At 44.8% G+C, this 26,080-nt stretch overlaps 1 protein-coding gene and 1 long non-coding RNA gene across 2 annotated transcripts in view; one reads left to right on the forward strand and one right to left on the reverse strand.

Moving 5' to 3' along the window:
• The window catches only part of LOC138950076 (transient receptor potential cation channel subfamily M member 5-like), a 173,067-nt gene that overhangs the window by 30,957 nt on the left and 116,030 nt on the right, over nucleotides 1-26,080 (forward strand). Inside the window, exons 5-6 of the mRNA XM_070321854.1 lie at nucleotides 20,345-20,439; nucleotides 20,850-21,073. Of these exons, the coding sequence (XP_070177955.1) occupies nucleotides 20,345-20,439; nucleotides 20,850-21,073 (319 nt within the window). The remainder of the gene's footprint in view (nucleotides 1-20,344; nucleotides 20,440-20,849; nucleotides 21,074-26,080) is intronic.
• Nucleotides 7,141-9,356, reverse strand: LOC138951268 (uncharacterized). Its single transcript, XR_011451086.1, has 3 exons — nucleotides 8,977-9,356; nucleotides 7,670-7,850; nucleotides 7,141-7,237 (listed from the first exon to the last, which is right to left on the reverse strand). It is a non-coding gene; the product is annotated as an uncharacterized lncRNA (long non-coding RNA).

Raw genomic sequence — 26,080 nt, forward strand, 5'->3', positions numbered from 1 at the left:
GTAGTTCTTGGGACGTATACAGAATCCCTCTGTATCTTGCATGCAGTGTCCCACACTGCACACGGAAGCAACCTTCAGCAGGTTTTGTCCCCTCCTTGTCTGTCTTCTCTTCAAAGATGTGCTGATCTTCGGAAAACCTGTTGCCTGACGTAGCTCCTGACGTCAGTACAACCCCAACCACCTGTGCAGCCGTCACAGGTGTAAGAAGACCAAGACATCTCCCTCCTCAATGGCCCGCAATCAGCTACTGTCTTCTCTTCCGCTGTCTCGTCGCTTCTCTCGCTCTTCTTCTGCAGTTTGTTGTTCGATGCTTGGGCTTGTGGCAGTAGAAACACAAGCCCCTCGCACCTTCGTGTACCTCTCTGACGACCGCTGCCTTGACCTCGTGTGTGAAGCAGTCTCTTCGCGCAACCCGAAAAGACTCGAACCTGATCGCGGCCGCAACAGCTTCTTCCAGTGCCTGTGGTTTTGCTTGAAATATCGCCCACTGCAGCCTTGCGTCATGGTAGAGGGCGTCGGTGAAATGAGCGATGGTCAGCTCCTCTTCTGCTTCTCTGCTAGCTGCCGGATAGACTATCTGTACCAGGCGCCTGACGTCTTCCGCTAACGCAGGCAGACTTTCATCTTGCTGACGCGTTCTGTTCTGAAGGTTCGCCCGTAAAAGTTCTTTCTCGTGCATCTGTGTGCTGAATCTCGCTTCAAGGGCCCGAACAAGCGAGCCATATTCCCGTCTGTCTTCGGGTCTCACGAGTTTCAGCGTTGTCATTGCTGACCCTCGTAGACAAGCAGCAAGCTGAAAACCCATGTCTGCCTCTGTCCATCTGTTCAGCTCTGCAAACATTTCGAACTGAACTCGGAACGCCCCCCAATCCGCCTTTCCGTTGAATGTTGGCGGACATCTGTTGAACTCGCTTCCGCCGGTCAGCGAAGCGACGTTCCTTCCCTCGAGTTCCAGACAGTGGCCCTGTCTGTCCAGAACTCGACATCTATGCCAGCAGGGAAGGTTTTTCCCGCCCGGCATCTGTTGATTGCCCCCGTTACACACTTTAGGATGACCGTGTGTTACAGAGGCTGCAGCATCAGGAAAGCTCGATCGTCCTTGGACCCCAGTGACAAGCTTCGTGTCACCTCTGTCGCTGTGTCGTCGCCTCCCTCGCTCTTCTTCTGCAGTTGTAGTTGTCTCGCCGGCTGGCTGCTCGTCCCCCACTGCCGTTGTTCTGTGCGCGCTGTGATCTGGGGAGACAGAGACTGACTCCAAGACCGCTGTCAGTCCCTGAATCTCCTCTTTCTGCGCTGTCTCCTCGTGACGCAGAGCGCTGCATTCCTGGCGTTGGCTGCTCTGCTCTCCTGCCAGTAACACGTCAATCGTGTCGCCGACAGTATGCAGCTTTGGCTTCCCAGTCCAGGTCTCGAGTTGGAGAGACCGACCGGAAAGCCACTCTGTACTGCCCTCGTGTGTAGTTGACTGAAGACGACCCCTGCTGTGTTGTCCGGCTGGTCCCTTGCTTTTCCTCCAAGCGCCGTGTAGACCGTGTTCCTCGTTGCCAAGACACCGTGTTGTGTTGTCCATGCATGCCAGCAGCTTTCCCAGCCACTGGCTCCATGACGGTGCCGCATCGAAGTACTGCCAGCTGTGTTGACTGCACTGCATGCCCTCTGGAACACTGCCTCGTTGTCCGATGTCTCGCTTCGCTGCGCAGCCATCAGCAGGAAGGGTGATTTTCAGGGAGCGGAGAAAAAAAAAGGGTTTGCCCAGCAAAAAGAAAAACCAGCTTAAAGCTTTGAACACTAACAGCCCCATCTTTTTAAAACACACAAAGAAAAAGACCTAACTCTGATAGCAACACAAAATACGCTAGTGTTTGCGCTATGCTGTTCCAAGGGACGGGGAAAGGACCAACAAAATTTAGAATTCCATTAACCAAATCAATCTTTAGAATGTAAAACCGTTTGGTGGTTGGTGGGATTAGACAGTTGTTACTGTGACCAACCCTAGACCATGGATCCCACTTCTGACACCAAATGTAAAGCCGAGCGGTGGTAGCTTCACGGAAACTGTCTGCGTCTAAGGTGTTACTGTACGTGCGGTCTTAAAGGACATTTGTCAGGATGGCATTCAAACTACACGCACCAGACGAACAGACGAACAAAATACAAAGTCAACACCGAATATAAAGCCGACAAGAGTGCGATAGGGTTCCAAATTGTATTCAAACCAAAACAACAATCATAAAACATACATGGGCTACGTGAGTTCTTCCATAGAAAATATATCTATACAAAATCTAGGTTGGCTTTAATACAGTCTAAACACTACACTAACAAATAAAATCTGAGTCTTTAAAATGCTGGAAAATCGGGCATGACCCGTAGGTACCCTAGCGATCTAACTGATTCTTTGAAAACAAAACCTAAGTCCTAATCTGGATGAAAAATCGGGCGGGGGTTCGGGACCTGGACAAAATCGAGTGACGCCACTCGATCACCGCGTGTTGGTAACCTTTAGAGTAGCGCGCACTACTCTAATAAGCCTCGTGGTAACCAAGTGAACAGCGCGCACTGCTCACTATTGCTAGTGGGACAAGAGTTGCGTATCGAGGACGTGGTCTGTCAGGTCAGGCACTAAGGCACACATACCATCCAAACCACACGCAAATCTGAGGAGAAACACCAAGCATAAGGAAAGGTTCCCACACCTTTAACCCGACTCAATGCAACTCCTCCGTGGTAGTTTTGATGACCCTGACTCTAAAACAGGGGAGACGCATGTTTCAGGCACTTATTAGGCACCCTACTCTCTCACACGTCTCTCGACCTCACGGGGACAGGGGTCTTTTATAGCTAACGGGGTTTCCTCCTACGTCACCCTAGCAGGACCAATGAGAATCCCGCTCTGGCAGCGCGGGAGCAAAAGGGAGGGGAGGTGGAGGGCTCCGAGCCTGCTGCCAGCCTCCTTACAAACTGAAGTTAAACTCCTCAAACATACACCAAAGTTCTTCTATTAAGAAAACCCACATAAAAATGATGTACACACATACGTCATTAAACAACAAACCTTACAACGTATCTGTAGATACCAAACACTTGTAGGTAGACAAAAACGCAGACGAACTGCAAAACTTCCAGTTACACTCTGTCTCTCAAAGACTGAGCAATTATGTTCACGCAAAAATGCTTCCTCTCTAACATACAAAACGTCCGCTAGACGTTCATATCCAACGGCAAATCCATGCCCATAAAAACCCCGCAAAACGCTGCGTGCTCAAAACAATAATGGCCATTGCCGTAACAAAACATCGGCATACCCCGGTTTCATCCGTCTTTATACATTTGCATCAGCCACATATATGATTAACATAGCGCCTACATTCTACTGAATAAAAGAATACCTGTAGTGAATATACGAATAAAAGGAATGCCGAGAAAAAGAACGGCCAAATAACATAGGGGGAGAGAGTGTACGTGTTTAGGAGTGTAACAGCAGAACGCGTCAAGCATAATAATCAACAAACGAAAGAGAGGGTAAAAAGAACATGCCTCTCTTCATAAAAACCTTCCTAAAAACTGATCGTCAAACTTAACAAAGATGGTCCTAAAACAAAAAGGGACTTTATGTGTTATGTTCAAAAACGGCCCTGTAATCAAAACATTGCAAGAAAGGCGGGGCAAAGAAGACTCTAAAATCTCCAAGTCGAATCATTTCCTACGGCTATAGGGAAAGGGGGGGGGGGGGGGGTGTAAAGTCCCGTTGCGGAAGGGGGATGGGGGGACTAGAGCGACAGCTCGGTTTCCCAGGGCCAGCCTTACCAACACATGTGAAAGCAATTAAATCGCTCGGTACCGGAGTTTTGCTAAGGAATAGAGCAAAACTCAGATCTGGCAGCATAAAAGTGGTCAGCTTAAAATGACCTACTTTCTCTGCTCAAGACACGGGCTATCCGTACTGTATCCCCTCTTGTACCCACTTGGTTTACTCTCTTTGTACATCATCAGTATTATATGATTAACGTAAAAATACATGTATCTTACATGTATCGAATATATGAATATCAAGGAAAAGGGTGCAGAATAAAAGAAAGGAGCAAGAGAGAGAGAGGGTGTGCGTGCATGTGTACGTATGGGTGTAGAAACAGAAAAGAACATTAACTCCATTCTTAGCAACCTAAAGGAAGGGGAGAAAGAATGTGTTGCATCCGAAAGCGAGATGATTAAAACGTCATTAGAATATTTCAAAACTCAAATGTTTGTCACTCTGTACCGTACAACTAGGAGAGTTGCCAGCTCAGCCATTTCGGTCCTTTATCTTGGGGAGGGGCGGAAAGAGGGGGGGGGGGGGGAAGGCTGGAACAAAGACCATGCCGTGGTCAGTCCGCTATCTGCCGACCCCGCTGTGCACCGACAGAGAGTCTAAGAGCAAAAGAAAAGGGGGGAGGGGGGGTGTGCTTGGGGCCCAGAGCAACTGCCTCTCGGGGTCAGCTTGCCCTGTTCAAGTCCGGTCAGGTCGGGGCCAGTGCTACAGATGCAAGCGATTAACCGCTTGGCACCAAAGTCTTGCTAAGAGAAAGAGGAAAAACCCAATTCTGGTGCACACAAGTTGTCGGGTTAAAGTGACCTATTTATGCACTGGCGATTTGTACTGGATGCCCTTTTGTACTATTACGCTTTACAGGACTTTCATTGGGGAAATAAGGAATACGAAAAAAAGAACCATAGGTGTACTGCACTTTTCTCCACATCATCATACACCATCTTGCCAAATTTGGTACTGATAGACTGAATAGTGTCCAAGAAATATCCAACGTTAAAGTTTTCCGGACGTCCGGACGGACGGACGGACGGACGACTCGGGTGAGTACATAGACTCACTTTTGCTTCGCATGTGAGTCAAAAAATGCAGGTCTTTGCTCACTACATATCAGATCTGCCAAGGCTCAGTTTACACAGGAAAAATCATCTGTCGACTTGAACACATACCAATAATCAGACCTGGGAACCACTGTTTTGCACTTTGAGTATTCTCAAACAAACTTGGTGTATTTTCAAAAAAATTAGCGTACTCCACACAGCGTTTGCACATCCATGATTAAAACATGCCTCCTGCGCGTCCGTCACACTGTTAATTAAGTTTACCTATACATTTAAAACAAATGCTTTTTCCAATTTTTACTGACACGAAATGCACCGTATTTGACGGACTACAAGCCGCGACTTTTGAAAAAAAATCGCATTGCGGCTTATAAAAAGATCCGGCTAAAACGTTACCTAAACTTGTATAGCATTCACCTAATGGAAGTCGCCGCGGATTTTCATTTCGCTCGATTAGCGATTACCGGTACTTTATTAGCTCTCTACTCAAGACTCGGCGCTTTTCTCTTTCTTTCGCGAATCTTCGTTTGTCAACAAGTCGTCGTGACAAGCGTACAGAGAAACACCGGATGTATCAGGATCTCGCGCGCGCGAGATTTCGTTGTTTTGTGTCTTGCGATAGTTGGAGGAGCGAGAGCCGCCATGTTGTGTTTTCCTCTGCTCGAAATGTGCGCAAAAGTCGTAAATCATCCCAAAAAAGCTTATTCCGGGCGGGACTACATGTGTGTGTTGGTTACAAATTGTGTGTGTGTGTGTGATATTTTTCTTCAAACTTTTTCACTTTTCTCCTTTGTTTCACTTGTTTATTCTCGGAGCCGATTTCGCCAAATACCGTACTTTCGTTTGCCTGGTTGTTTTGATTGATTGACACGATCCGATTATATTTTTTTCGACGGCGGCTAATATAGTGACGTAATCATGTGCCAAAATACTGGATCGGCTTCAGGATGGGCTTGTGAAGAAAAGTAGTCTAGGAATTTTTCTCGTCGTATTTTTTTCCCACTGACCGTACTGAGCGTATTCTCGACAATCATGCGTACAAAATACGGCGAAATCGTATGGGTTCCCAGGTCTGAATAATCAACAGCCTCACTGCTTCTTGGAGCTGGATTTTGTGTGTGGAATGAATTACACATGTGGCGTTTTAGAATATAATTCATAGAAGATGTACATTCGTGCAGAAAGGCTTTAATTTAATAATTAGGTCTTCGTGATGTTCTCTTAAAATAACTAACATGTGTTCCCTTTACCGGGCCTCTGAACCAGTTTTGTGAATATGCAGGTTAAACTCGTGCTTTTTCTGTGTTATCAGTGTATTTCTCATCCAGGCATGGATGCGTCCTCTTAAGTGGACAGCCCTTCCCGTGTAAACGATTGAGTTCAAAATCTCAAATCTTACCAGGCTTTTACATGGGATATGGCCATCCTTCCGTTTTGAAAAATACCAGAAATGAACACTCTGTATGGGTACTCTCTTTGGGAATGTAGAATTTTATGAATTAATTTCTTTAACGCCACACGTGTAGAACATTCCCTAAAAAAATCCCGGCAGCTCCAAAAACCAGTCAGAATGTTTATTCCTGGTATATGTTCAAGTCAAGAGATTTTTTTTTTCTATGTAAAAGTTTTCGCAGATCTGTGTAGTGAGCAATCCTGTTTTGAAAAAGGACGTGCCTTTAAGCCTGTATAGACGGTTTGATTGTTGAGATACCTGGTGGCAATGACAACACGGGTGGCGAGAGGAAGTAATGCACAGATGACAACAAACCGACCTGCATTTAAAAAAAAAAGTTAGGAGGCCTTGATAGGGGGAAACATTTTGTTAATTTCCAGAATCTTTATGAAGAAATAATGAACGAGAAGAAAGTCTGGCCTTGAAGTAAATGCAAATTAAACTATGTATACTTTTGACAAACTTTTTCTGTTCTTATTCACATGTTAAAATGTGTGCAGAGATCGTTAGTTACTTCCAAACAACCATGTTTCAGGCAACAGGCAAACGGACAATACTGGACACAGGCTATGCTGACCGGCTCATGGACTGACTACCTGATGCAGGAGTAGACCAACAGTGGAAAAAGTCTGGAACAAAATGTTGCAGAATGTAAACCATGTACCGGACCACGTGACAACCCAGTATCATCTTCAAACCATGCAGGAATCTGTTCAACACAGTCACACGATTTGTAAAAGTATATTTCAGCCTTCTGTAGCTCAGGGAGTTTGAACCCCACTCTTCATCCGTTTGGGAAAGTATTTCTGATTGTTTTGACGGCACAGGTTGGTAATGGTACTCTGATGCTTCTGCCGAGAAACCCCACTCGCTAGCGCACCAGCTGCCTGTTATGGGTAAGCGACGTGCCTGTATTTCCTGCAAAGCAAGACAGAATAAAACAGCAGCTTAGTTTGAGCTTTTAAGACATTCGTACAAGAGAAAACGTGTACGTGTTTGTTTGGAGAGGGTGGATAGAATCATAAGACACGCTGTGTCTATGTGACGTAGAGCAGGTTTTCAAATTCATGCTGAAGCACTGTGTGATCGCTATTGTTTTGGGGCATATATCTTACCTTGATTTCAGATAGACTGGGAACCGAAATGAGGATGTTTACACGAATAAACTATGCTGATATGTATGTGTTTAGAAATAAAGAATAGTTTTAATGATATATGATGGTGTTTTTTTTTTAACCCAATGTGATATTTTCGTATTTGAAAACAAATTGTACACTCTGTTGTCAATTTTACTTTCAGATAAATAAATTTATCATAATGGAAATCATCTGTTTGTGTTGTGTTACTTACCATTTTGATCAATGTTGAGTCGTCCATATTCCTGTGTGTACGCATAGTATGCAGTTTGAAGGTAGTAGATGTCCGAGCAAACATAGGAGGATGTGCTGTTAGGCTGTCTATCTCCTCATCCAGGTTTTCCAGATACATTGTATTTGAATTTCGTTCCCTCTTGGAGTTTCTGCACTGACACCTGATAAGCAAAATACACGTATCACTCTGTGATCATGGCAACATGTATCATCTGTATGCCCCGTTCAAAAATTACCTTGAGATTCTAAGGTATACACAGAAATTGCACTGGATCACAAAAACAACACGAACAGTAGTACATAAAATGTATATATTCAGTTTAAAAATTCATGCAATGAGAGTCAATAACCCGATTTAACCCCAGGTAGATTCAGGGTTTCACTGACTGAATCTCATATGGTTGCTTTTCGGCACACACCACACATTTTTAATGGGACTGTGAGGTTTTGTTAATACAGTAAAATAATATAGTAGCAACGTACTGTCTGTTCGTGACGTTTGAGAATACCGATCTATGCACTAACGCATTGTCTTTTTGTAGTGTAACTGTCCGACATTGCGTACTCCTAAAAATCAATGATCAAAAGTTTGAACTGCTGTAATCGTGTTTCAGCATATGTCTGACAGTGCTTATTTGCTTCCAAAACGGCTTGCGATATCACTAGCCATCAGCGTTTCGCCACTGCTCAGAAAATCTTATGATTTCAGATCTAGTTTGAGATCGGAAATCACGTGTGCTCGTTTAAAAAACTAAATTCATTTATTACTTCCCTTTGACCGTTTCGCAAGAAAAATGTCAGGATCACTATTAGTATTAGCACATGAAAGCAGCCCACCGCCATTTCAAAAAAGTTTCACTGTTTAGTGGTGTCGATGTCATGTAGTGTCTTACTGTCGCAAATAAAAATACCAGGATAATTGCAGTTTTGTCCGCAAGAAACAGACTTTGCGCAATGTTAACTTGCTGTCTACATGTTTCGTTGTGTGACTGAAAAAGTACTCAGAATTCCAAGAGAAAATAAGGATAGTCGCGTGTGAACATCACTGTGGAAACATTTATTCTCAGCTGGGCAGTTCAAGGACGAAATCCTTGATTAAAGATAGGAAAATAAACAACACCAGATGCCTGAAATAATAGCATAAATCAATGATCTTTACATGCTTACACTGATCTGTGGAAGCACATCAACTGATCTGTGAAAAACACACCTGACTTCGATCTAGCATGCAAGAGGTAGCGACTGCGGACTAGTAGTGTGTCAACATCACAACAAAGAGAATCTTACCATTTCGTATTGCCGCTTATGCTGGCTCTGTTTCAAGCAGTTCCTTGTGGCCTCGCCAGCATTTTGACGACGAAGAGGCTCAAACGGGCACGCTAAAACCTCAGGCTGGCTGAAAACCGGTCCGTATTCCACTTGTCTTCCTCACTGCTTGAGCCGGCCATGTTTGTTGTTCAAGGCTCGTGACGTAGCACACGTATGTGCACAAGGTCATGAGCCAAGACTGCGCGCGCGATGGAACGATTCAGAACAACCAAAAACGAGTCAAAGTATACTTTTTGGATTTCTGTGTTCATTTTTACACACGCATTTGTGGTTGATGAATTAAGAGGGTCAACATATCAAAAGTGACCCTAAACCTTGGACTTTTCCTTTAAGGTAGCGAATGATCTTCTCACTGCTTGTGACAGCGGCTCTGTTTCGCTTTTGGCCCTGTTGGACCTATCCGCAGCGTTCGACACCCTTGACCACGATATACTGCTGGCAAGGTTGAACACCACATTCGGCATAACAGGCACGGCTCTGGGGTGGTTCTGCTCCTACCTGACTGGACGCACTCAGGCTGTTGTGATCCAAAATAGGCACTCCGAGGACACCATATTAAAGTATGGTGTCCCACAAGTATCTGTGTTAGGCCCAGTGTTATTCACTATGTACATGCAGCCGTTAAGCAAAGTCATAAAGCACCACAATGTCCTGTACCGTATGTTCGCGGACGACACTCAACTACAAAAATCCGCACACACCAAACAGTTTACAGAGTTAGTGCAGTCAATAGAATCATGCAGCGATTCCATCAAACAGTGGATGACAGTCAACAAGCTCAAGATGAACGATGATAAGACAGAGATCATGCCAGTTGGCAAACAATCAAACTTAAAGCTTCTTTCAGAAACATCCAGTCTTACGCTTTCTGATACCACAGTCACATTCAGCACCAAAGTAAAAAACCTGGGTGTCCACCTTGACAGTAGCCTGTCAATGGACGCCCACATCAACTCACTCTGCAGAACCGCCTTTCTTGAAATGCGGAGGATTAGCCAAATCAGACACCTTCTTTCCCTCGACGCAACCAAGACACTGGTTTCGGCTTTTATTTTGTCGAGACTGGATTACTGCAACTCGCTCCTAGCCGGCCTCCCAGACGCCAAGCTAGACCGCCTACAGCGCATCATGAACAATGCAGCACGTCTTGTGCTGCGCAAGCGCAAGCGCGACCATGTCACCCCTCTCCTCATGACCCTTCACTGGCTACCAATCAAAGCACGCATAACATATAAAATAGCTACCCTGTGTTACCGTAGCCTTCAAGACTCTGCCCCTTCTTACCTGTCTTCGCTCTTAAAGCCACACGTCCCCACACGCAACCTCAGATCCGCTGACGCAGGGCACCTTGTTGTCCCACGCGTCAAACTGAACGCTTTCGGCAAGCGCGCCTTTACCTACACAGCTCCCTCTATTTGGAACTCTCTGCCCATGTCTGTCCGCCTTTCTACCTCTCTCCCTTCCTTCAAGTCCTCTCTAAAAACACACCTCTTCCGGCAATACTTCAACCCCTAGCCTGTGCGAGTGATTCGATGTTGTCCGTGTGTGTGTGTTTGTGTGTGTGTGCGAGTGAGCGACACGAGTATATGCGAGTAATTGGTTGTGTGCACTGTTCAGTATTTGCCACATTGAGGAGAGGGGTCACTTGCCATCGTAGCGCGCTGTGGGCCGGCTGGGGGCGGGTTGCTTGCGAGGGCTGTATTTCGTACATTGATTATTTGATACATGTATAAATGCGTCTCCAGGAATATGTTTTGTTTTAATCTTGTGTCGATACTATTTAACTCTGCCTCGTTATTAGCCATTGAGTATAACTGTTTTATCACCATTGTTTTATTGTTGTTCTTTGGCCATTTACGTTGAATGACTTGTTATACATTGACATTGATAGTTTTATTCTTCTTCTTCTTCGTCGTTCGCTAGATAGTTTTATTATAAGAACCTTTTTTAATTCCTATTAACTCGATGTTCTTTAACTATGTTTATACATAAATGCATATTGTAAAGCAGTATGCATTGTTAGAGGATCTTTTAGTAGAAGTGTTTAACTGTCGAAGCTGCTTTTACCTAAGCGACCGACTGTATATTGTGCTGTTGTATTTGTCAGACTTGATTGTACCAAGTCCTTCACATGTTGTAATGCGCTTAGAGCCAAATATTTTTGTTTTTTGTAAGGGATAGGCGCAATATAAATACACTTTATTATTATTATTATTATTCGAGTTGTTCATACAAAATAAATAGAAATATGACATCTTCAACCCGGTTTCCCTTTTTTAGTATCACGGTTTTTTTAAAAATCTTGGTCGAGCCTTACCTTTGTTTCCAAATCCTCCCTCTGTGTTTACACGGGTTTGGGACCGTTATGACATCTCTGTCAAAACCACATTAGGGACTTGGTTCTTGAATGATAGGTCATGATTATTTACAAAAAGAAAAAACAAAACAACACCAGTCAGTTACGTGAGAAGGGTTGGAGGGAGCTTCTAGTTGAGGGTGGGCTTGATCATTTCCACTTCAAACAGTTTCTCTGTCAGCGGGGTCAACTTTTCAAAAACAAAGAGTCATTTAGAAGTTGTTTTTTGTGTGTCCTTTTCTTGTCGGTGAAAGCTACATCCGTGTGGTTGGGAATGTTGGTACAGGGGTGTTCAAAAACTCTGTTCCCTTGTCAGTTTGCACTTTAAAAGGTTTTGTGTCCTAAATCCATAATACTTTTAAAAGCTGACAACAACATCGCTCCTGTTTTGTTTTTTCAGCGGGTTTTTTTTTTAAACGAGGGTATACAGTTTTTTACGACGGAGAACGATGACATCAATAATAACAAGAGGCGAAGCCTTCAAGGCTCCCGTAAGAAATCAACAAACAGTAACATAACACAAACTCACTCACTCCGTAACACACACAGAATAGTCAGGTTATAAATACAAGCCACTTTACCTATGCAGCATGGTGACCCTACAATATGCGAAACATGTCGACTGCAGCAGCCTGGTTCTTAAAATAATTCTGACGGTCAACACAGCCAGAAATGCCAACAAAGACAAGAAAGCTGTTGCAAGGTAAGCTTACCAAACGTTACATAGCGAATCATATGATAGTGCGTAAACAGCAAACAGTAGATCTACAATCAAAGAGAGGATCGAGTCTGGAATGAAACGCGATACAGATCTAGCATTCAAAAACTGTCTTTCACGTTCAAGGAAGTTGTTGCAAAGTACTTAAGACTTACTAAATTGTACAGACAAAACCATGACAGTGCATGTTTTGAATCTGAGGAAAAAATCGTGATCATTTTGACTTTGAGAACAGATTCATTCTGTTTCCTTATATCTGCATGTTCAAGTAAATGGTGGACAGTTTTTTTCGGGCAGAGTAAACTTAACTTGAGACTCTACTGCAAGTCTTGAAATTCACATAAATCGAACCACGAGCAAAGACATCCAAACATTACAGGCACTTTAGATCAACTCATTTCACTAGAGGTGACTGCCTAGCACTGTGTTTGACATCCGTGTCTGCTGAAATAAAAAGAAATTAAAACAAAACGGATTATTAACAGTAGGTGACACGTTATGAGAGTGGGAGACACTAGATCTGTCTCTGAACTTACCGGGATACGGCTGCAAGATCGACACTGACTGCCGCGCTTTCGACAGCTCTTCCTCGCGTGGACATTGGAAACACGCTGTGCAGATCAAATTGTAGGAAATCTCCCTTTGGTATCTTCTTTATTTACTTTTCTGGAGCTTAGAAACCGAACAACATGAAATCGTCTTCCCCGGCGAATCGGCGAGGTGAGAACTGGACCACAATCCTTCGCGCGACCCCTGACCTGATCTTGACACCTGACCTGCCGTCTGCATGCCAAACACGACACAAACCAGTCAACTGCTTGTACCCCTTCAAAACCCCCCACCACCCGTTTTCTTTGGATACACGCTTTAACTACACACATGCCGACACAATGTTGATCATTGCTTCAATAATTTGAAGATGGTGCTTGAAAATTAACCACGTGAAATGAGTATTTCGGTGTTTAGCCAAAAATGTTAAAGTTTCTACCACAGACATACACACATACATACATACGCACGCACGCACGCACGCACAGACAGACAGAGTTTACCATCGCATAGGCTACACTTACGTGAGCCAAAAAGTATAACCATTCGTTTCACAGAAGTATAACAACAGCACCTGTTAAAGTTTGCCTCGCTAACAAAGAAACAACGAAGAAGTTTGGCAAGTTTTGTACGAACAACCCCAAAAGAAAACACCCAAAGGTAGGTTACAGTTTGGTGATCGTGTGAGACTAAGTAAAACACGGCGACTCTTTAAAAAAAGGTTATTTACCTACGTGGCCAGAAGAATTATTTACAGTTAGCAGTGTGTTGAAAACAACTCCAGTGATCTATAAGCTGAAAGACGCTCACGCAGAAGAACTACAAGGTAGTTTTTTTTTACAAAGAAGAAATAAAAAAAATAGGCGAGATAAAAAATGTATCGTATTGACAAAGTACTAAAAAGAACGACTTGATAAGGGAGAAAAAAGAGAGTATTTAGTACTTTGGTTTGGGTACCCAACGTCATTTGACACATGGATCTCAGCTGATAGCCTTAGACAGTATTCAGAGTAGTTATGTGTGAGGCTGCCTTGTCTGGTGAAGCTACGACTGTTGATACTAACGTCTTAGAAGAGCCAACTACTGATACCAAGAGCTTCTCTTGCTTGTGGCGTGTTTTTTGGTTGCCTGTATGATTCACTGCTTTTTTTTTTATAAACTCACTAAACCAGCTCTTGGTTGCTGTAAGTCTTACTCACTATGTAAGGTTTTATTACACCAAAAGTAGCACAAAAAAAGAAAAAAGTACGTGTTAATTTACTAAAAAATATCTCGCTGTGGATGAGCCCCGAGTTGATAAGAATTTTTTGAAAACAGATGTCACCCAACAACCCACCACAGGACCTGGTCACTTTGGTGGAAAAGGTTATGTTGGATTTACATAAAGATTTTATTCCTCTCGCATCGCTTGCCGCATCGGCCCCTATTGAATTTAACATAAGTGGTGGGGGGAAGTGAATATCTGGATTTGACAAAGACATTTTTTTGCATATTCGAGCTAAAGTGACTCAAGGTAACGGTGTCCCACTACCCACCGACATCGGATACATCACGAAGCGTCCCGGTACCGAAGCGTCCCGGTACCGAAGCGTCCCGGTGCCGAAGCGTCCCGGTGCCGAAGCGTCCCACTATAACGCGTCACAGGGGTACCGGGACGCTTTGGTACCGGGACGCTTCGGGACGCTCCCGCGCAGTAGGGCACGAAGCGTCCCGGTACCGAAGCGTCCCGGTGCCGAAGCGTCCCGGTACCAGTCACCACGCACATCCTCGGCTCGCATGCCAATGTATTTATATAGCAAAGGGAATGCCTGTAATTCACACAGAGCAATCACTTGGTCTTAAACGTGCACAAGACAAAAACTTTCATACTGGGGGAGCGAGCCAGTCTGAAGAGTACTCGGGTCCAGCGCGAGCGTTTTTTATTACCCAAATGAACCCAAACAACCCAAATTAACCCAAATGATACAATTTAAAAGTCGGAGGCAGAACTGAAAAGACTTTTTCCGACGCTCACGCTTAGTGAAGCCAGAAAGCGTGTGTGATAACAGACATATCCCTCTTGTGAACGGAAGCCTACGGACTTTTCCCCCGAACTTGTCCACACGGGTACAGTATTTCCAAATTGGTGTGTTGTGAGTACAGATCTAAAGTAAAGTTGGGGAAAAATTGGACAAAAAGTGATTTTTTTTTTACCGAAAGCAAATCAAGGTCTGTGCAAAATTAAAAAAATCAGTGAAGTCAAGGTCAAATCAAGGTCAAGATTAAATTTAAAAAAAATAAATATGGTTAGTCAAGTCAAGGTCAAATCAAGGTCATTCAAGGTTTATCTAAGTCCTGTGACGCGTTATAGTGGGACGCTTTGGTACCGGGACGCTTTGGTACCGGGACGCTTCGGTACCGGGACGCTTTGGTACCAGGACGCTTCGGTACCGGGACGCTTTGGTACCGGGCCGCTTCGGTGTCCCCCCGACATCGACGGGGATCCAGTAAATCTGTGGGTGTATTCTCTTTTTTCTCAGGTGGAAGTGTCTCTTAATCAAAACTCTGGTATGATGGGTCGACTACATGTGTCTGTTATGAACCAGGGTCGTTTTTTGCTTAATGGTGTAGATGTAAAACTTCGACTCATTCTATCAACAACAACAAAAACAGTTTTAATGTGATGAGCCACGGATTAACCCTCCTTACCTAACGGTGGTTACACACGCCTCTTTGTTTGTCAGAAAAGCAAAACTAAATCCAGCTGTAAGTCTTGTTCACGCAAAAGCCCTGGAGAGGTCCACAGCCAAATACCCTCTAAAAAGAGTAGTTATGAAATCTTACGGGATCCGCGTGAAAACCTTAGTGCTGTTTTAGACAATTTGTTTCTCAGGCAGCCACCAACACGCGTTGTAGTAGGACTAGTAGAGAGCGCTGCGTTTAACGGTAGCTACAACAAAAAACAAAAAACAAAAAAACAAAAACAAAAATCCATTCAACTTTAAAACCCACAACTTGAATTTTCTCTGCCCCTATGTTGATGGAAAAACAAGTCCCTGCAAAACCACTAACACTAGACTTTGAAAACAGACATTATGTGAGAAGTTTCTTTAGTTTGACCATAGGAACAGGGGTGGGTGTTGGTGACGTCGGTAACAGAATTGTCTATGAAGACTACCCCGGAGGCTGTACGCTGTATGTATTCGACTTGTTACCGTCAATGTTGGATGGAGATCAGCTTGAGTTGGTGCGCTGTGGGGGGTTTGCGTCTGGAACTAAAGTTTAGTGTACCCCTGGCAGAACCTGTTCACGTTATTGTGTATACAGAAATGGACTCGTTGCTAGAAATTGCTTTCTTTCTTTCTTTCTTTATTTGGTGTTTAACGTCGTTTTCAACCACGAAGGTTATATCGCGACGAACTAGAAATTGCTCGGAGTAGGCAGGTTATCACTGATTTTACATCATGAATGGACTAGAGATCTCTCGCCTACTGTTAAGACACCACGTGGCAAGACGGTCGTTTATGGGTGTTTACACCAGAGACCAACTTCCTTCTGAGATAAATTTACTCCACCCCTCGTCTTACGTCATAAACACAGACCCAGCGCATAAGGTTGGGTCTCATTGGGTTGGTGTGTATTATGATGGTCAGGGGAATATTGAATATTTTGATAGTTTTGTTTTAAAACCGAATCACAAAGACATTGAAGTTTTTTTTTTGTTGTTGCGTCATTGTTGTGGTTATAAAACCAACGAACAGGTATTACAGGGGATGTTAAGTTCTACTTGTGATTTGATTGCAATGTATTGCATCATCAAAAAGAGTCAAAGTACAAGGCTCCGTCACAGCATTTCTATTTTTAACCCCCAAAACCCTACTGTAAATGCTCGTAAGCTCATAGCACTTTTTCAGAGACGCGTTAACGCAACAAGTCTAAACCTGTTGTTGTAAAAATAGTAACTGATGTCATAGTGTAAGGAGGTTATGTATAAAGGTGGTGTTGACTAATTTTTTTTATTTTTGTTTTACTAAATCCCCTGATCGAGCCACAAGACAACACCGCCTACTCTACACTACAGTCTATAAAGACAGTCTCCTGGAAGTAAAAGTTGTTTTTTACTTTTGTTGTTGATGTTGCTGAGAACGACAAAAGAGATGGTTGACGAGGAAGAGCCTCTGTTTAGTTCACCGCTACCCGAACCTGATATGTTTCCTTTGGGTCGAAAACTTGTGAAAATTCACATCAGACACTACATCACCCAAGGAAACAGAAAAAACAGACGTGTGCGACCAAGTCAAAGAGGGGTGGCCTTGGACAGTAAAGAATTTACTCACCTGATCAAAGTCCGAGAAAGGCTGTTGAAGCGACTTAAAACACAAACAGAAGTTGTAGCTAGAGAAGTTAAAAAGAACACCAGACGTGTCAGAAGAACCCAGAACAAAAAAGAAGAAACACCAACAGACGAACTACCTCACACACCTGTCAAACACTCAGAGAGCAGCCATCTGTTTGAAAACTGCTACCAGGAGCCGGCTGGTATGTCTACCTTCAACGACCTCGGTTACTATAACCCAACATTGTGAAATACAAAAATCACCCCACGTCAAGTTATGGGAGTCCCTAAGACAAACAACTAAACTATACTGTTCAAAAAAAGAAACGCATAGTTGTTACTTGCCAAATTTGTTTTATTTTTCGAAAAAATTAACAGAAAATCCAATATTTAGATTATTTGTTTGAAATTTGGTATTGACACAGTTGAATGCACACACAGTTCATTTGCATCTTCAAATCAATCAGTCAATCAATACAATTGGGTGCCGAGGCTGTCAAGTCAGTAGGGGGTGTGACTGCCTTGAGCAGCAACAACTGCCCGGCACCTTCTGGGCATGGACTGGATCAGATGCCGGATATCTTGCTGTGGGATGGTGTCCCACTCCTCCTGAAGTGCCTGCAATAGATCGCGGTGATTTGCCGGCGCTTCTTCTCGCCTGCGCACACGTCTGTCCAATTCATCCCAGAGGTGTTCTATCGGGTTCATGTCTGGCGACATGGATGGCCAGGGAAGCACCTGGACATGGTGGTCGGTGAGGAACTGGGTGGTGAGTTGTGCTGTGTGCGGGCGAGCGTTGTCCTGCTAGAATATGGCATCCTGGTCAGCCAGAAGAGGAAGGGCGTGTGGGCGCAGAATTTCCTCCACGTATCGCTGGGCAGTTATGCGCCCTTGGACGTGCACCAGGGTGCTCCTTCCAGCGGTATTGATCGCCCCCCACACCATGACGCCTCCACCACCATGAACGGGTGCCTCATCCACACAGTTGGGCGCGTAACGTTCGTTTACTCTCCGGTAGACCCTCCTCCGACCATCATGTCGCTGGAGCAGGAAGTAGGACTCGTCGCTGAACCACACGTGTCTCCAGTGATTCCGGACGGTCCAGCGAAGGTGCTGGTTGCCCCACTGCACTCGGTTCTGGCGATGGCGGCGGGTGAGGACAGCTCCTCTGTGAGGTCTGCGAGCTCTCAAACCAGCTTCATGCAGGCGGTTCCGCACGGTCTGGTCCGATAATCGGTGTGGCCCGGGGAGAGCCTGGACAGAAGATGAGGCCGACAGGAAACGATTCCGGAGGTGGCGGAGCCGTATGAAGCGGTCGTGAGCAGCAGTTGTCGCCCTTGGTCTTCCCGCTCGTGGCAAGTCAGCAACGGAGCCAGTGGCTTGAAACCTGACCCACAGTCTACTGATGGTGCTCTGGGACACGTGGAAGTGCCTGGCGATTGCACTTTGACTTTGGCCTGCTTGTAAACGACCCAATGCAATTTGGCGGTCTTCTCTGCTCAATCGGGCCATCTTTCGTCGCTGAATTGTCGTCTGATTTCTTTGTGGCGAACAATCCGCTTTTATGGGTTTTGGAAGACATAGTGAGAGCTCAATATTCCCCGAGTTTCACGAGATTACACTGAAGCATGACGAGTGGTCATGCCAAATGAGCAATTTTGACATTGTAGCCACTGATAACGCATGCGTCACGTGCAGAGCTCACTTGTGGCAATGGACGAAAGGTCGACGACCAGATAAACATTTTCTGCAGTTTGGTGGATATCCTTGTAGCCATATAACTAAATTAACCAAATATTACAAGCTATGCGTTTCTTTTTTTGAACAGTATAGTACCTGGTTATAAAAAACATCTAAAGTAGATAAGTGTAAAACAAACAAGGTGGAGTTGTATATAAAAATCCCCACTATCATTGACAATCATGTTTTGGATTTTGTTTTTGTTTTAATGTATGTGTGCGCAAAATGTTAATTTTATTTTAGATTTTTAATATTCAAAAGACTGATGTCACTTTTATAATAAAATGATCATATTGGAAAAGTTAATAACTATGTGTCTGTATAACTCTTGAATGCTAGCGTGAGCAGTTTATGTATTGATTGTTACTTTTAACATCTGACTTTTACCTTCTTGTTTGGAAGTACTTGTGTAAAACGTGCGCGCATGTGTGTGTGTGTGTGTGTGTGTGTGTGTGTGTGTGTGTGTGTGTGTGTGTGTGTGTGTGTGTGTGTGTGTGTGTGTGTGTGTGTTTGCACTTATATTTTATTTCCACCACACATATACCCCTACCGTTTACATAGTCTATCAGCAACAACAAACAAAAAATTAGTCAACACCGCAACAACGAAGAAAATAAATAACAAAAACAAAATAACACCTATCTTATCTGGTGTACCTATCAAAACCTTGTGCGTGAACCCCGCTGCCGGCAATCAAACACAGAGGGAGGGTCAATTACTGTCATTACTCCAACCGCGATAAGCATCCACCTGCGTTAAGCACCAATAAAAAAAGGCCGGGGAGCAGTAATCCTGTCATTACCCCAGCTGGAGTGGTCATTAGTACCGAGCACCCTGTCTGTACAGGCACATGAAATCACATGGCAAAATATAAAACGCAATAAACCGTTTATACGCAATCCCTCTTTATCACTACTTAAACACAGGCACCTTAACCTATAACCTTATGGACCCTATCCCTAAGGGCCCTGCGGCCCTGCGGGGGGCCGGTCCGTGCGCGTTCCTTACTACTTATGATAATTGTTACAGGGAAGTGAAGGCTTTGTAGACCTACTTGCTTCACGAAATAACCACACTATGATTATTGTTACAGGGAAGTGGAGGCTTTGTAGACCTACTGGCTTCACGAAATAACCACACTATGATTATTGTCACAGGGAAGTGAAGGCTTTGCAGACCTACTGGCTTCACGAAATAACCACACTATGATTATTGTCACAGGGAAGTGGAGGCTTTGCCGACCTTCTGGCTTCACGAAATAACCACACTATGATTATTGTCACAGGGAAGTGCTTCACGAAATAACCACACTATGATTATTGTCACAGGGAAGTGGAGGCTTTGCAGACCTACTGGCTTCACGAAATAACCACACTATGATTATTGTCACAGGGAAGTGGAGGCTTTGCCGACCTTCTGGCTTCACGAAATAACCACACTATGATTATTGTCACAGGGAAGTGGAGGCTTTGCATACCTATTGGCTTCACGAAATAACCACACTATGATTATTGTCACAGGGAACTGGAGGCTTTGCATACCTATTGGCTTCACGAAATAACCACACTATGATTATTGTCACAGGGAAGTGGAGGCGTTGCAGACCTGCTGGCTTCACGAAATAACCACACTATGATTATTGTCACAGGGAAGTGGAGGCTTTGCAGACCTGCTGGCCTGGCTTTACCACAAGGCCACACTGGACTACAAGAGAAGGCGTGTGCATGGGAAGGTGCAAAGAGTGTAAGTTTCTTTGTTTCAGGGGATGAATTCGGGATTTGGTGTGTTTTAAGACATTAGTTATGGCCTGATGACTTTAGACTTCTTGTGTATTTTACGACTAGTGCTATCTGAAAGCTATACAAGTTTGAAGGCGGTATTTCAAGTAGTCACTGAGTTGTACCGTTTTTGCGAAAAAATGAAGGAACTATTAAGGGGGGGGGGGGGAGGACTAGTTTTCAAAGTCCCTGTCCTACGTTTACAGTGACGCGTTCTGCACAGTTCCTGTCATTCACAGACAATCCCGGCTACGGGTGGTGGAAGGGTGTAGACTTCACTGTGTAGTGACAACTGTGTACGGTGTTTCAGCACTGTACGGGTGGTGGAAGGGTGTAGACTTTACTGTGTAGTAACAATTGTGTACGGTGTTTCAGCACTGTACGGGTGGTGGAAGGGGAGACAATGAAGAAGATCAGAACTCACTTCAAGGACCAGCCAGACATAGTGACGTCACTGGACGAACTGGTCAGCAACCTGCAGCTGCTGACAGTCTACGCACCTGACGAGGCGACTGCTGACCAGTCCACCACTGACACGACTGATGCCAGTCAAGACAACAGGAACATGGATGCAGTGCTTCTTGAAGCGCTCATCAAACGTAAAAATCAAGAACACATCTAAACAAACATACAATGACATGTCACACTGAACCTCATTATTTGACCAAAGTGCAGCTTTCCCTCACACAAAACTGAATTCCACACACCCTGTCTATCAAGTAGCTAACACAGTTCTAGGGTTGCCCTACTTTTCTACATGACACGTGGCTTGAAGCAAAACAAACCGTTGGTCTAAAACTAAAACATCAACACTGAAATCTAATCAATACCCAGACTACATGTAGTAACGCTTGGCTAACCCAAACCGGAAAACATGCAAGTGTAGTCTTTGATTTGAATGCATCTTTAATTCTGAGCCCTTGTTCAGGGTAAGCATGGTAAATATATATTGTTTTTGAATCAGCAGAAGATAAGGAATACAATGCAGTTTTTTGTTTAAATCTTTACGCGAACATTCAATTTTAATGACAACTTAAATTAGCAACCTAATGAATTAATTCAAAACCTAAACGAGTTCTCACCTGAGTCAAAGTTTGTGTAGTTGAAGCAAGGCGAATGATTGTCCTTGATCAATTGAATGTATGTACTTTCACAACATAGAGCAAGGGAGATAATTGTCTTTCAATCTCCATGAGTTAGCTCTCTTGTCTTGAATGTGTAACTTACCTGATGCGAATTAGCAGAATGTAATCACACTTAGATTACTGAACTGGAAGTTTTACATTCCTACTTTCGCATAATAGTTCAAAATAGTGTTCGATTTATCTTTACTTTCCAGTGGTTTGTTATAGAACTTCTTGAAAGTAGATACATTTGACCAGCCTGCCACTTTCAGAATATCTTGAACAGCAACACCTGACTTAACATTGCTGATGATGATTATAATGATGATGATGATGATGATGATGATGATGATGATGATGATGATGATGATGATGATGATGATGATGATGATGGTGATGATGATGCACCCCGAAAGCTGTGGGGTGCAACATTTGTAATCCCTGCGCTATGGGGACAGTTTTCAGCCACCTAGCGATAGTGTCTTCCATGCGGCGGTTGGTAACACAAAAGTAACTGGTCAGTCTCATCACTCTCAAATCTGATTTCTACGGTACGATCAATACACTCTCGAAGACAAGTCGCTACACACAAAGTGTTGTCTTCTGTATAAAACCGGTAACTGCCGAGGAAAACCAGGTCTAGATTGTTTCAACATTTCAGTTATGTAAATTGTATATTCATCATCATGACAACAAATATTCTTCAGCCTGATCAAATAAATTGTCTGCACTATGTGTGCCGACATTAACTTAAACTACTCACTTATCGCCCCCCCCCCTGCAAATCAAGAGCACACGATAATCCCAAAGAAATGACACTCCTCTTTTTCTCCCTCTTATTACTTACAGTTATACTCACACACCTGCGTGCGCACACACTCACATACACCTGACACACACGCAATCACTCTCGTGCGCACATACATCACACGTAGCCAAGCCATGTATTGATTTTGGGCAAATAACGAGGGCAGTTTATTCAAGAGAATACCATCTGACAATGAGAGATATCATTGTGCAGTGATAAGTCCCAAATTAGAGGTACTACTCGTTATTCAGCCCAACTAAAGACAGTATACTAGGTTAGATGTGGGAGGTTTAGGATTGTTGTGATGTTATACATGAAGGGGTTGTCTGGGCTACATGTGATCTGTAAGAGTCAATGATCTTTGGTGGCAGCTGGTCTAAGTAGCCTAAGTACGCGTTGCTTTTCCAATCCCCCATCACCTTGACAATTTCCCCCGGCACACCACAACTCAACGCCCACGCGGCACCACCCCGCCGAAAGCTGTGGCTGGAGAAGTTTCCCCCAGCAACAACGGTAGTCAAGCGCAGTTTCTTATTAAAGTCTGATCCTTTCATCGGCAAGACCTGCGCCTTGGGGTCCATCGGCCCCAACAAAGGTAACACAGCGGTCACGGCAGACACTGGACACAAGGGATGGAGTGACATTGCCGGGAGCTTAATTTCAACAGAGCGCTCTTTACGCTGAATCGTTTTGCTCCATTGGAGCGTTATTGACATGCCCGTACCCAGAATAACCACCTGGTCTCTTGTGAGCTGCTTACAAGGATCGAAGTTCCCGTTGTCCTGAAACAAGTTCGATCTCCGGAGAACTCCGAAAAAAAGCACCAAACACGCAGCCCAGAACACAATATCTTGCCTACACTCAAGGTCCAGCTGGCTTTTTATTATGTGTAGTAATTCAGGGGTGATTGGGGTTTTCTTATCAGTGGCACACCCCTTGCATTTTTCGATGCCCTTAAGTGTTGTCTGGACGTACCACGAGTCCCTGAATGGGTGCGGCAAGCCGCTTTCAAGATGAAGAATGCGAATAATGTTGATGTATTGCTTGATGGAGGACGGTTTCAAACGTCGGGCTAGGTACGCTGCGTATTGCGCAACAGTCTGCTCGTTCACAGGCACTGGCATTATGTCCATCTCCGCACAGAAACGTAAATACGAGGTAAAGTGGGTGCGGTAAGTCTTCTTAGTGTTATCAGAAAAGGCACTTGCTCTGTAATCCAACACTTCTGCCGTCAGTTGCGCCCCTAATGGGGGCTGCTGGTCTGAAAAACAAGGAACAAAAGGGCTTGGTCAGACATATGGTCACACAGGTTGATGTCGGGGGGTCTCCCCCGGTGTCAGAATGTCAACAGACGCACTAAGTCTTCGCGCCGTCTGGGCTCATGGAGGCGGGAAATTGTGTCAGCCATGATGTTTACACTACCAGCCACATGTATCGCCGCGATTTTGCAGTTCACTTTTGCACATTCCCACGCCATTTTACGGAGCAGACTGTTCACATACTTATTAGTCGATCTGCCCTTATTAATGATAGCTTTTGCGACAGTACTATCGGTATGAATAATCACTTCTTGTCCGCACCACATCGGAGCCCATCGTGTCACTGCTTGCACCACAGCGCACACTTCTTTATAGTTAATATGTAGCTCCTTTGCTGCCTGCATGTCTTTTTCAAAGATGGTGTACTGCCAGTCACCTTGCCAAAAGGCACCCGCTGCAATATTACATGCATCCACATGAACATGCTGTTTTGCATTGTGAAAATAATATACTGTGCCGTTAAATACATGCATAAAAGAAAGCCAGCATTGTACATCCTTATGAAATTCGCCAGATAGTTTCGCTTTGTGTCGCTGCTGCTGAAGGGGTTTAATCGTGTCCAGTATCCGCCGCAGAAAGAATTGTCCTCCTCTGACAGCCTGACAGGCCCAATTAAGGGACCCCGCTATGCTTTGTAGCTGAGTTTTTGTCGCGCGCTTCTTTCCTCGGATCTGGAGGAGTTGCTGCCGCAGTTGCTGCAACTTGTCACTTCCAAGTGACAGGGTGTTGTTTCGCGTGTCGATGTCGACACCGAGAAACGTGATACGTTGGGTAGGCCCCACCACCTTCTTCCAGCTAATGTTGAAACCCAGTTCCCTCAATAATCTAATTAAAGATAGTAACATGTCATTGCACTCTTGTCTGGTAGCTGCTACCAGAAGAAAATCATCAATATACGCTAACACACCTGGTATGCCTTTCCGTGCCATGCATCCGCGAATAGCTTGCGACAGGCGATGGAAGTGTGACGGCCCTACATTGCTGCCAAAAGGCAGCCGACTGTCAAAGAGATAAGTAGGTTTCTTTTCACCTGTGAAATGCCATTTTAGCCCAGTCATACAATAATCGTCCGGACTGATGCATACTGACCGATAGGCGGACTGCAAGTCTACTTTTGCACACCAATACCCTGTCTTCGCTAGGGCGCACGCGTCAGATACGGTTTGAAATTTAGCTGACTCAGGTATAGAATAGTCGTTCATTGCCCTACCTGTGGGTTTGCTAGCGTCATGGATCAACCTGATGGTGCCATCATCCTTTGGAATCGCAGCGATAGCGCTTACCACAGTTGGTTTTCTACCAGCTACAATGTAATAACCTTTTTTTATCTGATCTAATAGCTCTTTTTCCACAGCTTTATGGTGTTCGTTCGATGACTTATGGTTTGTTTGCTCTACGTCTAGTACGCCTGCCCTACTCTCTTCTTTTACACGGAAACCGTTTCTTATGCCATCTAATAAAAAGGTTTTGTCGTGATCGCCTTCTAGCACCTTGTGCCACATTTGAGATTTAGCATTAATGGAATCACTATTTCCGAGAAATTCGCACTTATTGGAATCTAGCTGAGGGAACGGGCTGTTGAAGGTGGGGCCTACCGTTTTGTCGGCAATTCGCTGCGCTGTGTCCTAGGTTGGGGAAGTGGTAGCTGTCACTTTGTGGTCCTTGCCGGGGTGGCCCATGCCGCAGGTGTCGCAGACGTGGAGGAATCTGCAGCGGGACCCAAAGGGACAGTCGCCTTTGTTGGTATACAATAAGCACACTTCCTTCCCGTTGGGTCCCGCTGGTCGCCGGGAACCGCCGCTGGCCGTCGTAGCCTTGCCGCCCTTGTTGTCTTGGACGCCATGCTGGAGCCGGTCCCGCAGGATCACCGTGGACAGGTGGGGGTTGGGGGTTCCCCACTTGAATCCGCTGGACGACTGGCGCCTTCTGTACTCATCGTCGTACAGAAGCACCGACTGCCACAAGTATCTGGCCCCCAGCTCGCCTATCATCTCTGTGTACTGGAGGTAGGCGGTCGAGTCAAACCCGGGCTTCTCAGCAATCAACCTCGCCATGATGCGTGCGTTTGCCACAATCCAGTGGCAGGGGGAGACTTTGTCAAGTTTTGGTCTCTGGTTGAGTTTTAGGATGACACCTCCCCCGAGTGTCACCTCTTCCTCGGCCGCCATCGACCCCGGCACAAAATCCAGAATGGAAAGATAAGAGGTCTCACCTGTTGGCTGCAGTGACAAGCCGCCTAACAGTCCCAGGAGTGGTTCCACGCTTTTTCCCTCAGTCACCCGCTGGGATAGTGGCCCTCCCCCGCTTCGCTTTTGCAGAGCCGCCACTGCTACTCTCAGCGCTACGTAGTGGCCA

This window comes from Littorina saxatilis, linkage group LG16 (genome assembly GCF_037325665.1).
Source record: "Littorina saxatilis isolate snail1 linkage group LG16, US_GU_Lsax_2.0, whole genome shotgun sequence".
In the NCBI taxonomy this organism is placed as follows: domain Eukaryota; kingdom Metazoa; phylum Mollusca; class Gastropoda; order Littorinimorpha; family Littorinidae; genus Littorina; species Littorina saxatilis.